The sequence below is a fragment of the Drepanopeziza brunnea genome (assembly GCF_022702325.1).
Source record: "Drepanopeziza brunnea f. sp. 'multigermtubi' strain 214-2 chromosome Unknown ctg1, whole genome shotgun sequence".
Lineage (NCBI taxonomy): Eukaryota > Fungi > Ascomycota > Leotiomycetes > Helotiales > Drepanopezizaceae > Drepanopeziza > Drepanopeziza brunnea.
Genome location: NW_027094064.1, coordinates 3,850,350 through 3,867,280, shown reverse-complemented (window position 1 = coordinate 3,867,280; position 16,931 = coordinate 3,850,350). Strand labels below are relative to the sequence as shown.

At 48.7% G+C, this 16,931-nt stretch overlaps 5 protein-coding genes across 6 annotated transcripts; 3 read left to right on the top strand and 2 right to left on the bottom strand.

Moving 5' to 3' along the window:
* Nucleotides 1-2,879: 2,879 nt before the first annotated feature.
* On the bottom strand, nucleotides 2,880-3,347 carry L3040_000671 (uncharacterized protein; the record flags this gene model as incomplete). Its single annotated transcript, XM_066155261.1, has 3 exons — nucleotides 2,880-2,962; nucleotides 3,010-3,133; nucleotides 3,186-3,347. 3 exons carry the CDS (start codon nucleotides 3,345-3,347, stop codon nucleotides 2,880-2,882), a joined length of 369 nt encoding a protein of 122 aa, XP_066013297.1.
* Nucleotides 3,348-3,958: 611 nt separating this feature from the next.
* On the top strand, nucleotides 3,959-8,156 carry L3040_000670 (uncharacterized protein; the record flags this gene model as incomplete). The annotated part of the gene is made up of 5 exons (XM_066155260.1): nucleotides 3,959-6,147; nucleotides 6,643-7,168; nucleotides 7,213-7,799; nucleotides 7,848-7,928; nucleotides 7,976-8,156. The coding sequence occupies 5 exons, from the start codon at nucleotides 3,959-3,961 to the stop codon at nucleotides 8,154-8,156; spliced, it is 3,564 nt and encodes a 1,187-aa protein (XP_066013296.1).
* A 1,512-nt stretch (nucleotides 8,157-9,668) lies between these two features.
* L3040_000669 (uncharacterized protein) lies at nucleotides 9,669-10,764 on the top strand (the record flags this gene model as incomplete). 2 transcript variants are annotated; one of them, XM_066155259.1, is made up of 3 exons in its annotated part: nucleotides 9,669-9,899; nucleotides 9,950-10,541; nucleotides 10,592-10,764. In XM_066155259.1, the coding sequence occupies 3 exons, from the start codon at nucleotides 9,669-9,671 to the stop codon at nucleotides 10,762-10,764; spliced, it is 996 nt and encodes a 331-aa protein (XP_066013295.1). The 2 variants fall into 2 exon arrangements, with proteins under 2 accessions (XP_066013295.1, XP_066013294.1); XM_066155258.1 differs by having other exon boundaries at nucleotides 10,605-10,612.
* Nucleotides 10,765-11,244: 480 nt separating this feature from the next.
* On the top strand, nucleotides 11,245-12,778 carry L3040_000668 (uncharacterized protein; the record flags this gene model as incomplete). Its single annotated transcript, XM_007288233.1, has 3 exons — nucleotides 11,245-11,379; nucleotides 11,431-12,598; nucleotides 12,660-12,778. The coding sequence occupies 3 exons, from the start codon at nucleotides 11,245-11,247 to the stop codon at nucleotides 12,776-12,778; spliced, it is 1,422 nt and encodes a 473-aa protein (XP_007288295.1).
* Nucleotides 12,779-14,231: 1,453 nt separating this feature from the next.
* On the bottom strand, nucleotides 14,232-14,868 carry L3040_000667 (uncharacterized protein; the record flags this gene model as incomplete). Its single annotated transcript, XM_007288234.2, has 2 exons — nucleotides 14,232-14,440; nucleotides 14,532-14,868. The coding sequence occupies 2 exons, from the start codon at nucleotides 14,866-14,868 to the stop codon at nucleotides 14,232-14,234; spliced, it is 546 nt and encodes a 181-aa protein (XP_007288296.2).
* Between the last annotated feature and the right edge of the window lie 2,063 nt (nucleotides 14,869-16,931).

Here is a 16,931-nt window from a genome sequence, read left to right as displayed (position 1 = left end):
GACTATGCTACTCAAACTCTTGTGCTGATCATTCTCGGCTCAATGATGCTGAGCTCAAGTATTTTATCAATCCTCCTCCACCATGGGTGATTCCTCTGGCCTCCAGGTTCTATCCTACTCAATTGAATACCTTTTGCTAGGCTTGCGACCCCAGTAGTCAATGTCTTGATTGCCCGTATTCTATGGTCAATTGGGAAACTTGGGGATCTTTATCAACGTGTACCGGTTCCATGGTCATGTGCTTACGACCTGTCAAGACGCATAACGATCGAGATTTTCTTGGTGCTGTCCAGCCCAGCAGGAGTACATACTCTCACGTACCACCGTGACACCACCCGTGCCTGCATCTGGGCCGCATTTCGGTGAGGTTTGGAATCTCACACAGAATGGTCTCTCACGAGTTTGACTTCCTGTATCTGGTGGTCATGGAATTTTGCCACAGCACTTGGTATATATTTACCAGGGCCACTAATTTGCTATTTCTCCTCGCTCTTACTATTCAGTGCTATCCACAACCTAATACTTGTCCTTAGTCTTAACCAGCGACCGAAAGAAATTTCATATACTCAGCATATCATCATGCGTTCTACTTTCGTTCTGATCCTTGCTGCTTCTTCGTTCGCTTCGGCGCTACTGCACGTTCCTGTATGTCTAAACATACCCATTGTAGTTGCGCTGTCGCAGTATTTGCTTGCTGAATTTTCAAAAAAGCTTCGACAGGCAATGGGAGGAGGTTTAGATCTTTTGCCGGGCGTTGGCACTGGTTTGGCCAGCGTTCCAGGTACAAACTTCTGATTGATAGCCATCTCCCCAGAAACCGCTCCCCAGCCACCCCATCTTTCGCAAATTTCGACAGCTGACAACATCTAAGGGGCCACTGTTCTGGTATATGGCGCGACTTCAAGCCTAACATCCGTCCTGAGTCCACTGGGCGGACTCCTCCCCGTCGCTCATAGCGCGTCCAAATCTCGACGCCAACTCGATTCTCTTGGCGGTCTTGTGAGTGGATACATTCCTTTGGTCATAATAGCTCAACTCCTGTAAAGAAAGTATCTGGTCTGAGTGCTACTATTTCAGCTCGGACCTTTAACTATAATCCTGGGTGGGCTTACCGGCACCGTTTCTGGTACCGGGTCCGGCAATCTTCTCCCGGGCGCTTCGATTCCTCCTGCTTCTGGAACTCCTGCCGCTACGGAGCCTGTGAAAAGCACCAATCCTATCGACATGGCCTCCCAATTATAGCCTGATTCAAAGAAGTCGCCGTTTGAGACCTTGGTCATGTAAGTGGGGTTTTTTACGATTCCTTTTCTTTCTACGGCATCTGCGGGTACTCTCTTTTGATACTCTTGAAAATTCGCGACTGTTATTTGCCAATGTGTATTTGTCATAGCTTGTCTGACGAGGCTGGATCTTACTTCCTAACGTCCGCAACGAAGGCTACAATCAAGGATAAGTGGTGCTATCGAGTTCTCAATTGCGCACTAGAAACTCCGACCCTTGTTCCGATTGTGATAGGATTGGCCATCATAGCAAGAGCAAGAAAAAAGTAACTTGCGTACCGTAGACTATTACGATGCATAGTGAATTCCAGGTTGAATCCACTGTTCTCTTATATCTCTATATGTTCATCGGCGATTTCCTGACAAAGTAACTTTGCGAATAGCTTCATTATCTATAATAGCGATATTTAAGGCTAAGCAACTGGATTCCATTTTGCGCGCACAGGAAAAATCTGCGCCTACCTAAAGCAATGTTTAGTTTATTTTGGTGGTTGATGTACGGGAAACAGACTCTACTAATATTGCGGCATAGGAAACCATCGGCCTCCTTAAAAGGAGAATTGTGAAGTCGCAAAAAATATTCAGAAAGGGAGAAAACGTGTTTATTTGATATTCTCGAAGGACCGCATTAGAAAAATCTGAAGACCAGTACTCAATTCGATGAAAGAAAAATTTGACAAGATTTTTGATAGCTGGAACTCAGACATACTATGTCCGATACAGAGGCCAATCCGATAAAAACATCTTAAGATTGTACAAAGACCAGAGGAAAGCAGCAACTTGGACGACACGGGGTTGGCGAGGTGGGACCTGGATTGAATATTATTGATCGTTAGATCAAATACCTCATCACAGTGCATCATCTTTCTTTGAATGACCATCCCATAGATCTGGCACATCATTATTGCGACCAATGTGCCTGAGAGAGAAACTGGGCCACCAAGTAAGCGCTGCTGACCAGAGTCGGAACTCTGAATTCAAATAGTCCTCGAAAGATCAGTCTGATCGGGAGTCCCTGGTGCCTTGTAGGCATTGCTTGTTTGTACCTCTGCCAGTCCAACAACCAATAAATGCGAGTACGGCTGAGATACGGCTTGATGCCCCGACGAGATAAGTAAAATTAGCCTCCTCCAACTCCGGTTAGTAATCGCTGACTTGTATATGCCTCAGACCTTTCCCTTTACGTGCTCATCTTCAGTTCCTTATACTTCGTGGGAGAATGACAGCTAGGTGCAGCAAACTTTTTCGTGGGAGGCGGGGGGGGGGGGGGGGGGGGGGGGGGGGGGGGGGGGCATGGCAAGGTATCCCATATCATAAACGGCGATTGCCTCAGAATCCCTACTACCGTTAGCATCCAGTATATTCGGGAAATTCAAGGCAAACAGGTCCATTAGGCTAGAGTCAAATTCTATATCAAATCGTTGTAACGAGAACGAGGATTTCCTTTTGGGAATCTGTGTTCATTTCCGCGCTTAGCAATTGTCCAAATCCTAAACTCCTACCCTTTGATCCTGAACGCCTCCCTCGTAATTTGCTGTGTATCATATAAACACCTATCCTTAACGTATGCTGATCATACCCTATTATAAGTTCGTCTAATCACTTCAAAGTGAACTTTTGTCCGGCGATGACCGGAGCGGCAGCGGTTGATTTTGATTCCTTTTTACCACAAATAGCACAAGCTAGATTCTATTAGAAAATTCTCTGCGTAGCTTCGAGTGGTTCATACCATTTGCTTTGTATGCGCATTTGTGGCAATACGTCCGCCCTTGGTCAATTTTCGTCTTGCACGTCGAGCAGGAACTCGAGTACGTAGCGTATGGGTTTCTCGCGGCTTTCGATAGCAATTTACTCTGTAAAATTTTTTAGGATGAAGTAAAAATCTGGGCGTGATAATCCTCTTGCCTTCGCTATGCCATTATTTCCCAGCGTCGCTGAAGTCTTGGGCTTGTCGCTACTCTTTGAAGAGCCTGCAGGAGAGCCATAGTACATCTCACTCTTTTTCTTAACGCCTGGAGTTGCGAGCGTCGTAGCTTTAGTGACTTTCTGGCACTTTCCGCAAACCATGTTAAATGTTTGCTTGTGGCAGATGTTGTAGATGGTGATGATGGTGTGAATGGTGTAGAGGTAATGAAGTGGAGTCTTGAGGTCGAAGGTTCATGAGGCTGATATGAAGTGGGGCCTGTGCTTTCAGCCCGAGCAATTGGGAAGCATGATGATGTTGGAAAGCGCACTTCAAAGAAGAGCCGCATCAAAGCTCATCAGGACTTCACCATCGATTCTTTCTTTACTCTGGCTAGTCCAGTTCAGCCCAGCCTAGTCACTTGTCCGCAGACATCCTTCAAGTCAGGCCTACCCACATACTGCACTCAGTCCACTCACTTCTTACAGTACCTCGAAAAGCCCGGCGCACTATTGCCGCATCCGCCGGCGAGGTTGAGGTTTGCCTTGGGAGCGAGCTTAGGTCATATCCCGAATCCTACCAGGCCGGGCTGTGCAGCAGCATCACTCACTTCACTTTCCGAGTGCTTTCAGCATCACATAAAGCCTCCAACACACAGCGACTTTCTCAGCAGTGACATCACATCCGCATATTCCCAAGCTGGAAAATCCTTGGATGTAAGTGAGGAGGGTACTTGGGCCGACCGGACTGCGACGATTATCAGCTGTTTTCCAGCATGGCTGGGCAGCACCCGAATGACCGTAGGAACGACCTCCTTCTCGACCTGAATGATGAGCAACCCATATATAATGATGGCCAGCGGCCTCCTATGAACGATGACGACCTTCTGCGAGCGTACAATGCCGACCATGATGAAACGAATCCCCGACCTTCGATATCCTACGATGATTTTGTGGGCGCTGGAGGATCACATCCTTCGAGGAAAACCCAAGAAGGGGCGGGAGCTGAAGTAGGAGAAGGACCATATGCGTCAGGCTCTGGGGACCGGACATACAGTCAGACATCTGGACTTGGCAATTACCAACGATACGCAGACGACCTGGACGATTTCGCAGAAGATGGCCAATCGTATTATCACCAAGGCGGGGCCATACCTGGGGATGGAGCAGGTATGCAAATTGGGACTACAGCTAGGAACCGCAATAGTGTTTTGAGTATGGGCGGTGGACTGGTGGGCAGGGCAAAAAGTATGTTAGGAATGGGCCCGGGGTACTCAGAGATGGACCTACCTTTGACTGAGTCGGGCGGAAGAGGCCGACTGGATGCGACAGAGCCAGAGACACCGAATCACTCAGGGAAGAAGTTCGACGTGGGCAAATTCAAGTTTGGATTTGGAAGAGGGAAGCCAGATCCATCCACCCTTGGCCCAAGGATAATACATCTAAATAACCCACCGGCGAACCGCGCAAACAAATACGTAGACAACCACATATCTACGGCGAAGTACAACGTCGCAACCTTCTTACCGAAATTCCTCTTTGAACAATTCTCTAAATTCGCGAATATCTTCTTCTTGTTTACTGCAGCGCTGCAACAGATACCCAACATTTCGCCTACAAACAGATACACTACCATCGGTCCTCTGATTCTCGTGTTGTTGGTTTCTGCTGCCAAGGAGCTGGTCGAGGACTACAAGAGAAAGACATCGGACAAGCAATTGAACAATTCGAAAGCGAGAGTCTTACGAGGAACCCAGTTCGAAGAGACGAAATGGATCAACGTCGCGGTGGGGGACATTATCCGGGTTGAATCCGAGGAGCCATTTCCCGCAGACATTGTTCTACTTGCTAGCTCCGAACCCGAGGGTCTTTGCTATATCGAAACCGCGAATTTGGATGGGGAAACCAATCTTAAAATCAAGCAAGCAATTCCGGAAACTTGTGTACTGGTCAGTCTGAATGATTTAAGCAGGCTTGGAGGAAAGCTGCGTTCTGAGCAGCCGAACAGTAGTCTTTATACGTACGAGGCGACTTTGACAGTTTCAGCTGGTGGAGGAGAGAAGGAGTTACCACTGCAACCTGACCAACTTCTGCTCAGAGGAGCAACTCTGCGCAATACGCCTTGGATCCACGGCGTTGTTGTGTTTACCGGTCATGAGACAAAACTTATGCGCAATGCCACATCCGCACCTATCAAGAGGACTGCCGTAGAGCGACAGTTAAATATGCTCGTCCTCCTGCTTGTCGGCATCCTTATTGCTCTCAGCGTCATAAGCTCGAGTGGAGACTTGATCGTCCGAGCATATAAAGGAAAGGAGTTGAGCTATCTCGGCTATTCTGTATCGACAACTGCCGTGGAGAAGACTAGACAGTTCTGGTCCAACATCTTCACTTACTGGGTCCTGTATTCTGCTCTAGTACCCATCTCTCTCTTTGTCACCCTCGAAATCGTCAAATACTGGCACGCTATTCTCATCAACGATGACTTGGACATGTACTACGACAAAATGGATACCCCAGCCGTGTGCCGAACATCAAGTTTGGTTGAAGAACTGGGGATGGTTGAGTATATATTCTCGGACAAGACTGGGACCTTAACTTGCAATCAGATGGAATTCAAAGAGTGCTCGATTGGTGGCATTCAATATGCTACAGAGGTGTCTGACGACCGTAGGGCCACTTTTCAGGATGGTACTGAGGTCGGGGTCCACGATTTCACCCGTTTAAAGCAGAATCTCGAGTCCGGTCACGAATCGGCTCATGCAATCCATCACTTCCTCTGTCTATTGTCAACCTGCCATACAGTAATCCCCGAAAGGACAGATGAAAAGGGAGGTGCAATCAAATATCAAGCCGCATCGCCAGATGAAGGTGCTTTGGTGGAGGGCGCTGTGTTAATGGGGTACCAATTCACAGCACGAAAGCCGAGATCTGTCCAAATCACGGTCAAGGGCGTAGAATATGAGTACGAGCTGTTGGCCGTTTGCGAATTCAATTCGACAAGGAAACGCATGTCTGCCATCTTTCGTTGCCCTGATGGACAAATCAGGTGCTACTGCAAGGGAGCCGACACCGTCATCCTAGAGCGATTGAGTCCCGATAACAACCCCCACACCGAGCTGACTTTGCAACATCTTGAAGAGTATGCATCTGAAGGTCTACGAACTCTTTGTCTGGCTATGCGACAGATTTCCGAGCGAGAATTTCAGGAATGGTGGAAAGTTTTTGACAAGGCCCAGACGACCGTCAGCGGAAATCGTGCTAACGAACTTGATAAAGCTGCTGAGCTCTTGGAAAAGAACTTCTACCTTCTTGGTGCCACGGCTATTGAAGATCGTCTTCAAGACGGAGTGCCCGAGACTATTCATACCCTTCAAGAAGCCGGAATCAAAGTTTGGGTTCTGACTGGAGATCGCCAAGAGACTGCAATCAACATTGGCATGAGTTGCAAACTCATCAGTGAAGATATGACTCTTTTGATTGTTAACGAAGAGACCGCTGCAATGACCCGCGACAATCTTCAAAAGAAGCTTGACGCAATTCGGACTCAGGGCGATGGAACCATCGCCATGGACACCCTTGCGCTTGTCATTGATGGGAAGTCTCTGACTTATGCTCTGGAAAAGGACCTCGAGAAGAATTTCCTCGATCTCGCCGTCATGTGCAAGGCTGTGATCTGCTGTCGTGTATCGCCTCTTCAGAAAGCCCTGGTTGTCAAGCTGGTCAAGCGTCATCTAAAGGCCGTTCTCCTTGCCATTGGTGATGGCGCAAATGATGTATCCATGATCCAAGCTGCACATATTGGTGTTGGTATCAGTGGTATGGAAGGTCTACAAGCTGCGCGAAGTGCAGATGTGGCCATTGCACAATTTAGATATTTGCGCAAACTGCTCCTCGTGCATGGAGCCTGGAGTTACCAGAGAGTGTGCAAAGTCATCTTGTACTCTTTCTACAAGAATATCACCTTGTACATGACTCAATTTTGGGTAAGCAGAACCCTTGACAATCTGGATGCAACTAATGTGTTCAGTACTCCTTCCAAAACGCATTCTCCGGACAAGTAATCTACGAATCTTGGACATTGTCTTTTTATAACGTTTTCTTCACCGTCTTCCCACCCCTCGCCATGGGAATTTTCGATCAATTCATCTCGGCACGTCTCTTGGACAGATATCCACAATTGTACCAACTCGGTCAAAAGAACACGTTCTTCAAGAAGCACTCTTTCGTCTCGTGGGTTGGCAATGGATTCTATCATTCTCTGGTCCTCTATCTTGCGTCCGAGTTAATCTGGTGGCGTGATCTGCCCCAGAGTGACGGTAAGACCTCTGGTCACTGGGTCTGGGGCACAGCTTTGTACACAGCCGTACTCGCCACAGTCTTGGGCAAGGCAGCATTGGTCACCAATATATGGACCAAGTACCACGTGATTTCCATACCCGGAAGCATGGTCATATGGATGGCGTTTCTCTCAGTCTATGCCGAGGTCGCTCCAAGGCTTGGCTTCTCGATGGAATACGAAGGTGTCCTTCCCCGACTTTTCTCCAGTCCAGTAAATTGGCTTCAAGGCTTGGTGCTGCCTGTCCTCTGTCTTGTCAGAGACTTCGCTTGGAAATAGTAAGTTCACTCCGTAAAGTCGCTCAATCTTTAATAACATATTTCCAGCGCAAAACGTATGTATTATCCGCAAACCTATCACCACATCCAAGAAATCCAAAAATACAACATCCAGGATTACAGGCCAAGGTATTTATCCCCTCTTCGTATACAAAGCATCTATTAACACGCCACAGAATGGAGCAATTCCAAAAAGCAATCCGAAAAGTACGACAAGTACAACGCATGCGCAAGCAACGTGGTTACGCTTTCTCACAAGCCGACGAGTCCCAAACCCGCGTCTTACAGGCCTACGACACCACGCGAGAACGTGGCCGGTACGGAGAGATGGCGAGTGTGCGACCGGGAGGCAGATGATAAAACAGGACGGTCACCGGTGGACTTGTATGAACCTTGGGTAATTCTACTGTAACTCGTTTTTCTTTTTTCTTTGCCATGGGCTTCGGTACAGGAATTGATGCTGCGCGAGGGTCGCAATGCACATGTAGATCAAAAAGGGTGTAAGGGATTGAATATTTATTGGGCGTGAAATGACTTTGGGCTGGCGTGGACGTGTTAGTCTGGTGCAGAATAGGATGAGATTCCCCCTTTGCTTACCAGTATCACAAATTTGAGAATTGCAGAATGCTACTTGCTGTATACCGCTGCTCTTTCTCGTTCCCGAGAGGCGTAAGTCGGTTGTTACTTCTAGTATACTTGTCCATTTGTTTGCCGGCTTATTTGTTGTTGAACCTCCGTCGATATTGGATTCCACTTTCGCGCTGGCTGTCCGGTCGATATGGCAAGGTTATGTAAACATAGCAAGGTCATATAGACTTGGGACTGTACTTCTCTCATCCCGTTCTCTCCTTATTGTATCTCCTTGGCCGTCGTCTCCCAAGAGATTTATGCAAGGCTTGGTATCTTTAGTTTCCGCACAGTCATCTGTTACTTCTTTAGGACGTTTCTTGGTCCGCTGTCTATTGTCTTGGTGCGTTGTTTTCGCACAGTCATCCGTCACTTCTTTGGAACAGATCTTGGTCCGCTGCCTAATGTTCTGGTGTACTTTCTTCCTGTTCTATCCTATGATCCTGTTCGTTGCAGCCAGCATCGCTATCACGAATGGAATTTAAGATCCTCGATCCAGTCGCAAATGCAAAACCGAGGCAGGAATTTAACAAATCGTTGGTTGAACAAATTCGCCCATTCTCTCGCGGCGAGATCAGCTGCTAAGGTCACGTGTCGTCACAGACCGTTTCACATCTCGGTTCTGCGACACTCGGATAGCTCTGGTGGGAAGAAATATGCGTCTGAACCGCTGGTATGGCCTCATCTAATGCTTCAACGGCTCGCGCTGGCTGACGAGAATCGGTGAGAAAACAATCTGCGGCATTCTCGACCGCAGACCGTAGCGCGAAGCCAGGGCTGAATCAAGCACCACCGAAGCACTCAGGGACACTCCCCGGATAACCGTGCGATCTTGGGCGAATACCAAGAGACCTCTTGGCTTCTTGTAACATGCTTGATTCTATGTCCAAGCATTGGCATATTGAAGTAAGCATTCTGATTGCTGGTGTTTCCAGCTGCTCCACCTATCTTCGAAACCATCAAGCACTTCTGGCGGCTCAGGATACGCTTGGCTGTCCCGTGTTTGCCCCCGGACTTCGTCTTGCATTTCAGATGATTGTGTTTCTTGGCCACTGGCCCGCTGAGTCGATACGTCCATGAACATAAAGGCTGAGCGAAACCCCCGACTCTACTGATTCTTCTCCAGCGGGTCTCATTCTAACTTCTGTACACCCAATTCTTTTAGAGCGCTAGACTTTCCATTTCTCTTGTCTATTCACCCACTCATAGACCTATTCATCTATCAGAATACCAATATCAATCATGCAATACCCATCCGCATTCATCGCCATCTTCGCGGCTACGGCCGTCCTCTCCCTCCCGCTCAACATCAACATGGGTGCTTACTCTCCAGCGTTGGTAGTCGGTGATGGAGCTATTGGATTCGAAGGGGCCAACGGAGCAGATCAGGTCGCCAATCTGATGAACACTCTCCTTGGTGCTTCCAACACTGGTACCGCCGGGAATCCAAACGCGGCTGCTCTCCCCCCAGCTGTGAGTAGCCCTTGGTCAATCTCTTGCTATGATGCTGACCACCTCATCAGGCTGCTCCACCAGCTGCCCCCGCAAAGCCTACTCCCTCTGCGCCTGCTGCTGGAGAAGTCGCTGCCGAGTCACTTCCCCAGGGTATGGGCAAGGTCGTCAATACGATCAGTACGGGCAAGCGTGAATTGACGGCTCAGGAGGAGCAGGAGAGTCTCAAGCATGCCCAAGAGGAGGCTGCTACGATGGCCAACACCAAGCGTGAGTTGACGGCTCAGGAGGAGCAGGAGAGTCTCAAGCATGCCCAAGAGGAGGCTGCTACGATGGCCAACACCAAGCGTGAGTTGACGGCTCAGGAGGAGCAGGAGAGTCTCAAGCATGCCCAAGAGGAGGCTGCCATGATGGTCAGCACGGGCAAGCGTGATTTGACGGCTCAGGAGGAGCAAGAGAGTCTTAAGCATGCCCAAGAGGAGGCTGCCACGATGGCCAACACCAAGCGTGAGTTGACGGCTCAGGAGGAGCAGGAGAGTCTTAAGCATGCCCAAGAGGAGGCTGCTACGATGGCCAACACCAAGAGACAGTCCACCGCCGAGGAGGGGCAGGATCTCGGTGCACAGATTGATGATGTGGACCACTACACATTCGACAAGCGAGGTTTGTCTCTCTCTGTTCCTAAATCTATCAAGACTGACTTAGCTGACAAGCTGCTGCGAAAAGAGACCTGACTGGATTTAAAGCTGCGTTAGCTTACTCGATGAACGCCCTGATGGCCGGACCCGAGGTGCAGTTGGGGACAGGCGCGCACGGATCTGGCGTTGGCATTATACAGAAGGCCGGCGGAAGTAAGACCGCACCTTCTGGAGGCGGAACTCATTAGGCTTAATAAAGCGATGGTGGCAGAAGGAATTTTAATCGTGTAGTTTGTTCCAATCCCCGAACGATGAATTGGTGGACTATTATCCTCATTCATTCTTTAATATTCAGATATCTTTATATCAATATAGAATCGCCGGTGATGTTTATCGCTTTATTGAAAATATACTGGTATAACTAAAGGTTGTTGGTTGGATTTGGTCATTTCCATATATAAGGTCAGCAAATACTTTCTCTAGAAAGTCATATCCAGTATTTTGAATATAATCAGGAATTTCAAAACCATCCTCGGCGCAGGATATCCTCCCAATTATTTTTGCTTATTAGGTATCTTACCTATTCTCAACAAAGTAGGTAAGTGACGGCCTTCATTTGATGACGGCTTACGTAACGCAGCGCCTGCTTTTGGGAATTCTACGATTCGAAACGAAATCTAAAAAACAACAAACATCCGCCCTCGAGATAAAAATTCCTTTTCTAGAAGATGCCCCGAGAATTCGAACAGATTGTCGTAGATAGACTCATCTCTTCCCTCCCGAATCTTACGTTCCTCAGGCCCTCCTCGCCAGGCTACTCGGACCATCGGATACGATGGTCAATCATGTGGCACAACGAGCCTGTTCGTACCCTCCTGCTATCCTACAATGATTTTCCTCTGACAATTCTCTAGGGTCTCATAATCCTCCCAACATCGGCGGAAGAAATTTCCACGGTCGTTGATTTTGCACGGTCTCACTGCCTCGATCTGGCAGTATGTTCCGGCGGCTACGGCCAGCTCGGCTCTTCATCTACCGTGGGCGGAATCCTGATCTCTCTCTCGAGGCTCAGCTCCGTATCAGTAGACCCTGCCAATAAAACGGCACGGGTTCAGGGAGGAGCAAAATGGGGATCCGTGTACTCCGTTTTGGAAGAACACGGACTCGGCATCGTGGGAGGGGTTGCGAATTCTGTGGGGGTTGGGGGGGTGAGCTGCACTGCGGGCTTCGGGTGGTTGACTGGACGGCATGGCCTTGCGATTGATAACATTTTGTCAGTTGAGATGGCGCTTGCTAACGGTCAGATCGTCACTGCTTCGCCTACGGAAAACGAGGATTTGTTTTGGGGTGTCAGAGGGGCCGGGGCTTGTCTAGGAATCGTGACTTGTTTTGAATTTAAAGCCCACGAACAGAAGGAGATGTGTTGGATGGCGAATTTGGCATTCGGTCGTGAAGCGATTCCTCTTTTTCTTGAAGTCGTAGACAGGATACTCGCAGGAGAAGGGAAAGGTGATTTTTCTACCTCTATGAGATGGGGCCCAGCAACCGAGACTTCGGAACCAGTTATCAGCGTCGAACTATTTCATAATGGTCCCGAGGAGACCGGGAAAATTTTCTTCGCATCACTGCTGGCAGTGGATCACGATGTCATCTCCATGGGGGTGAAATCACTTTCGCAATGTGGCTTTGACACTCCACCTTCGTTACGCCAACGTCAAATTCCGAAAGATGCGCCTCATGTGGCTGGAACGAGCGCAGAGCATATGTACCGCCTCTACGATGAGTTTCTCTGCTTCCAACGACAAGATAATTTCAAGTCGACTACGCTAGCCTGGGTCGTTCATGACAGGGGGAAAGTCACCAGCATTGGGCAGCAAGAAACAGCATTTGCAAATCGTGGCAATTTCGGTGATCTCATCATCTGTCCAACCTGGGATAGCGAGACTGAGGACGAAGCCGGCATGGCCTGGGCTGAGAAGATTTGGAATACGGCGATGGAGGAGTTCGAGCGGGTCAAACGAAACACGGAGGGTTTCGACGAGGGAACGATGAGTGCAGTAGGGGAGTACGCGCCTCATGATGGTCAGTCAATCCGACAAAAGCACTCTCTCGAGCATGTTCGCTTCGACTCACATGTGTATAGGCCGACGAGGAGGAGCAAAATACATCTATGGGATGAACTTTGACCGGCTGGTAGAAATTAAAAGGCGACATGATCCGGGTAACATGTTTTACAAGTTCGTGGATTTACTTTCCGAGTAGTGCTTTCCGGATCGTTCTTGGTGCAAAAATTGGGGAAAACATTAGATTGGAAGAACAAATATATCAAAGAACAAATATATCACAGAACAAAAATATATCAAAGAACAAATATAGATCGCTGTTGGGATCTGTATTTACTCCACCCCGCCCCTCTCCTATTAGCCTCGCTTGGGCCAGCCGAACGAATTGTCAGCCAAGATCCGAATCCAGAGGCAAAAAGCAAAACAAAAGGTCAGGTCAGGAATGTACTTAGCTTTTCGGCTGTACCTTCCCAGTATGGAAGCTCAGCGGTTAAGTCTTTCCGAACCACCAACTATGAAAGACTAGCTTGATCGAGCAATGCCCTTTTTTTATATTATCGCGCTTAGCGAACAGGACCGCGTAGAGCGCCAGGTGCGCGAGACACAACTTCCAGGGGCTGTGATACATGCATGCATTGGAGATGCATGCATGTCATATCAACAACGGCATTGTCGAGAAGGTTTGAGAAATGCCCGCTACGTACAGTACTGTAGTACTGTACTGGGGGCGGGCGTGGAGGCGTTGCATGCATGCATGAATGACACAATTAGCCTTTTTGGGGGGAGATGATTTTATTGCTTTTTTTTTTCTGTTTTCTGTGTTGGGTGAGGGAGAGTGATCAGAGGGGAGGAGAAGGAGGAGCTGCCTGCCTGTCTGTCTGCTAGAAGTGTAGGAGATGACGGATGGATTGGGATTCGGAATTTAAATTCATTGATGATCGTGATGTCTGATAATGCTTTGTATCGACATGTACATTACTTTGGGTGCTTTTATATAAATATATATATATATATATATGTGTGTGTGTGTGAGTGTGTGTATGCTTATTTCAGAACACGGCCAGGAAACTCTGCAGTACATATAGACGAGCAGAAAAACCCATCGAGCTTTGAATATTCGGCCGTAGACAGGTAGATTTTCCTCACTGTAGCAGCTATAAAATAAGAGCGTAGTATCTAAGTAAATTTGCAAAGTAACACACTTTATCATTCCTTAATTTGCTTGGGAAAGCGATCACGACGCCATTCATCCCGTCCCAAGGACACTGACAACTCCGTGCCCACGAGATTCTCGTTTCCAGAGACGCCGTCTACCACACCCAGACATATACAAAAAGGGGGAGGGAGGTTATCTTGCGTCGTGGTAGTACGAGCCCAAAACCAAAGATCCAAATCCAGACTGACTTCATATGAGACTCTCTTGCGCCCGACTTTACTGCCCGAACTTTTGTATTCCTTCTACGGCCAAGAGTTCCCCTTGGTAGAAAACCGTACCCTTATAGCGCGCTCGTTTCCCTTATAGGAAGAAGAACATGCATCACAGATGACTTCCATACTCATAGTATTCCGTTGCAACGCCTCCCACCTGTGATGGCACGAATGATTCTCTGCCGTCAGTGGACCAAGCCACACTCCGCCGACAACGACATTTGTTACTGCGGTGCCCCCCCCGTCCAGCCGGAAGACGGGATAGTCGATTGGGAAGAGCTCACGGAGCCTGCCGCTACTGATGCCGTATTCTCGGATTGAGATTCGCAGAGCTTCAGCATGGCCTCGGCGTGGTGTGCAGGCGTCGGGTACCACCCCTTGGGCAATGTCTTCGGGTCCAGTTTCAGGATCGCCCGACGGTACTTCTCCTTCTCTGCGCGACGTCGGGAAATCAGCATCCATGCATTACGTGACGCAATGAGTGAAGACGAGTGCTTTTTTCGGGGGAGGGAAGGGGGACTCACTGGTCTGCGCAAAGTCGAGGTCCTTCCCGTCGAGGATTTTCTGAGCCATGGCCTTGTGCGCGGGACTGACCCAGTCCCAGTAGATGGCCCATTCGGGGTGCTTCTCGACGAGCTTGAACGGGATGTCCTTGTGCTCGGCATCTTTCTTGTCCCGGATCTTGCAGTAGATGTATTCGGGCTTGCCTTCCGCGTCGTAGACGGGGCATCCCTCGTCATCCATCACTGGAACACGGTGGTCTCGGTAGAGACGGCTGCTGAATTGCTGTCCATCACCGCGTCTGTCTTCTAGCTGCGGAAATTGGCGCAGCCACATGGCGTACATCTGGTGATAGTGCATATCGCAGTCTATACGGTGATATCGGAGCCAATGCATCTGCTCCTGGGTGTATGCCCGGTTAGACTGGGTTCCGGTCAGGTTTCTCTTTTTTCTCATTACAGCGAAAGATATAGATGGCCTGGTATACCCCGGAGGCAGTCTTGAACGACGGTGGGAGAGGCAGTGGTGACGGTGCCGCGGTGCATGAATGGTGTTTGTCTGCCGGGCTGCGCTAATCAGAACTGTCTCGCAAGATCTCTGCAGCGTGAGGACTTGAGCATATCCTGGACCTGATAATGTTCGATGTGAAGGCATTGAATATTGCTGTTCCGGAGCCAACTGAATTGGGGGAAGCTGGCTATAGACTTGAGCAGGAGAAGGACGATGAAACCACGGGATCTCTCCGTCAATTTCCATGGGCTGAGGCGTATGAAAGCGTCGAAGCTCCGAATCTGATGAGCTGTCTGTCATCTCATCATCCTCTTGTATCATCATCTCATCTTCGGACCTCGGTGGCGTGGGATATGGATTGAGTATGCTTGAAAGGTCCATAGGGCTTTGGACTGTGGCCACACGAAAGTCGATAGTCATGACTGTTTCTGGCGAGCACTGAGAGTACCACATAGTTCCAGCTTTTCAGAGTTCCGAAAGGATCTGAATCGTACACCGCAAACAGAAAAATTCTTGGGACAAGGTCGATGATCTCACACTCAACACAGCTCTTGAAGCCTAAGAGGGGATTCGGATTACCGTGGCTTTTTATATTTAAGAGCAGACAGTAGAGCATGCGGAACTACAAGCGTGACAAGTAGGACTGTGTTGACTTGAAATAGTCCAGCAGTCATAACACGCCGGGAAAAGCCTTTCCCTGGAACATTATGGCTGATCCAGAACGATCGACTGGGGACAAGGAATGAGTGCAGATATCGCTGCAGACGAGATAGACTAAGAATGTGACAGACTGTAAATGATAGCGTGGGAGCAATGATTGTATTGTAGAATGAGTCGAACCAGAGTGCCGGGTTTCCAAAAGAAAGAAGGTCATAACGATCCCTCAGTCTATCACTGCGCTAAAGCCGCATATAGACCGATGTGTTCGTTTCTCACCGACACTTGATGTGTTATTACTTCCTCAACTTCAGCATGCATTCACGGTAGTACCGAAACGGCCATAAAGTAGCAGATCGAAGGGTCTTCTTGTCGCTTATTGTGTATGCGGTCGGTAATTATTTAACTTTATAACCAACCCCATGTTGTGTAACTACCGACAGTCGTGGTTGACATTCCGATTCGCTCAACCATTGTAATGGACTCGGCAGGCACAAGTACCGTAATATCACAACTTTATACTTGGCTGCATTGCATAGTCCTCTGAAGATGCTTGCTTCGGACGTGACTTGCAGAAACATCTCAATGTGAGATGATCATGAGTACTGAATTGCCTCAAAAGCCTGGGTTCATGTCCCCAATTCTGATTAAACGAGCGCTTGCTCCCGAGAGTCGAGATTTCAGCATACGTGGTGGTGCCGTAAATAGTATTGGGGCCTCTTCGTCTCATCAGCGATATCCGTATCATTCTGTGCCGCACTGTCGCTACTGAAGATTCCAGCTTACTCCACAGCTTCGCGGAGTATTCAACGGCATTGAGCACTGCCGCGCTTCCATTTTCCGGGCGGGTATGCTGATCTCTTCATCAACATCCCTGTCTCGGGATCTGCAAGCGGCGGTAACAATGAAAATGATATATTTATGCAGACACACTTTGGGAATTACAAGTTGGAGGGCGTTGTAATGCGTAAGATAGAACATTCCTGCACAGCATACCATGGCGGTGTGGCCCTGCTGGAAACCCCCGCGTTGTCTCTTGGAGCAAAACCGCGGAGTGCGCTTTTGGGTCCAGACTCTAAAGCTGACGGCCAGCAGCAATACGTAAGTATGGATGCTTTTTGCGGTCAACATACTACATGTGAACAGAAACGGCGCGTCAAGAAGACGGTCGTGCGCGGAAGGATCCCGAGCAGCGGGACATGCATTTACAAAAAGAAAATATGGATGACGATACCGTATCCCAAATCAACCCCAGA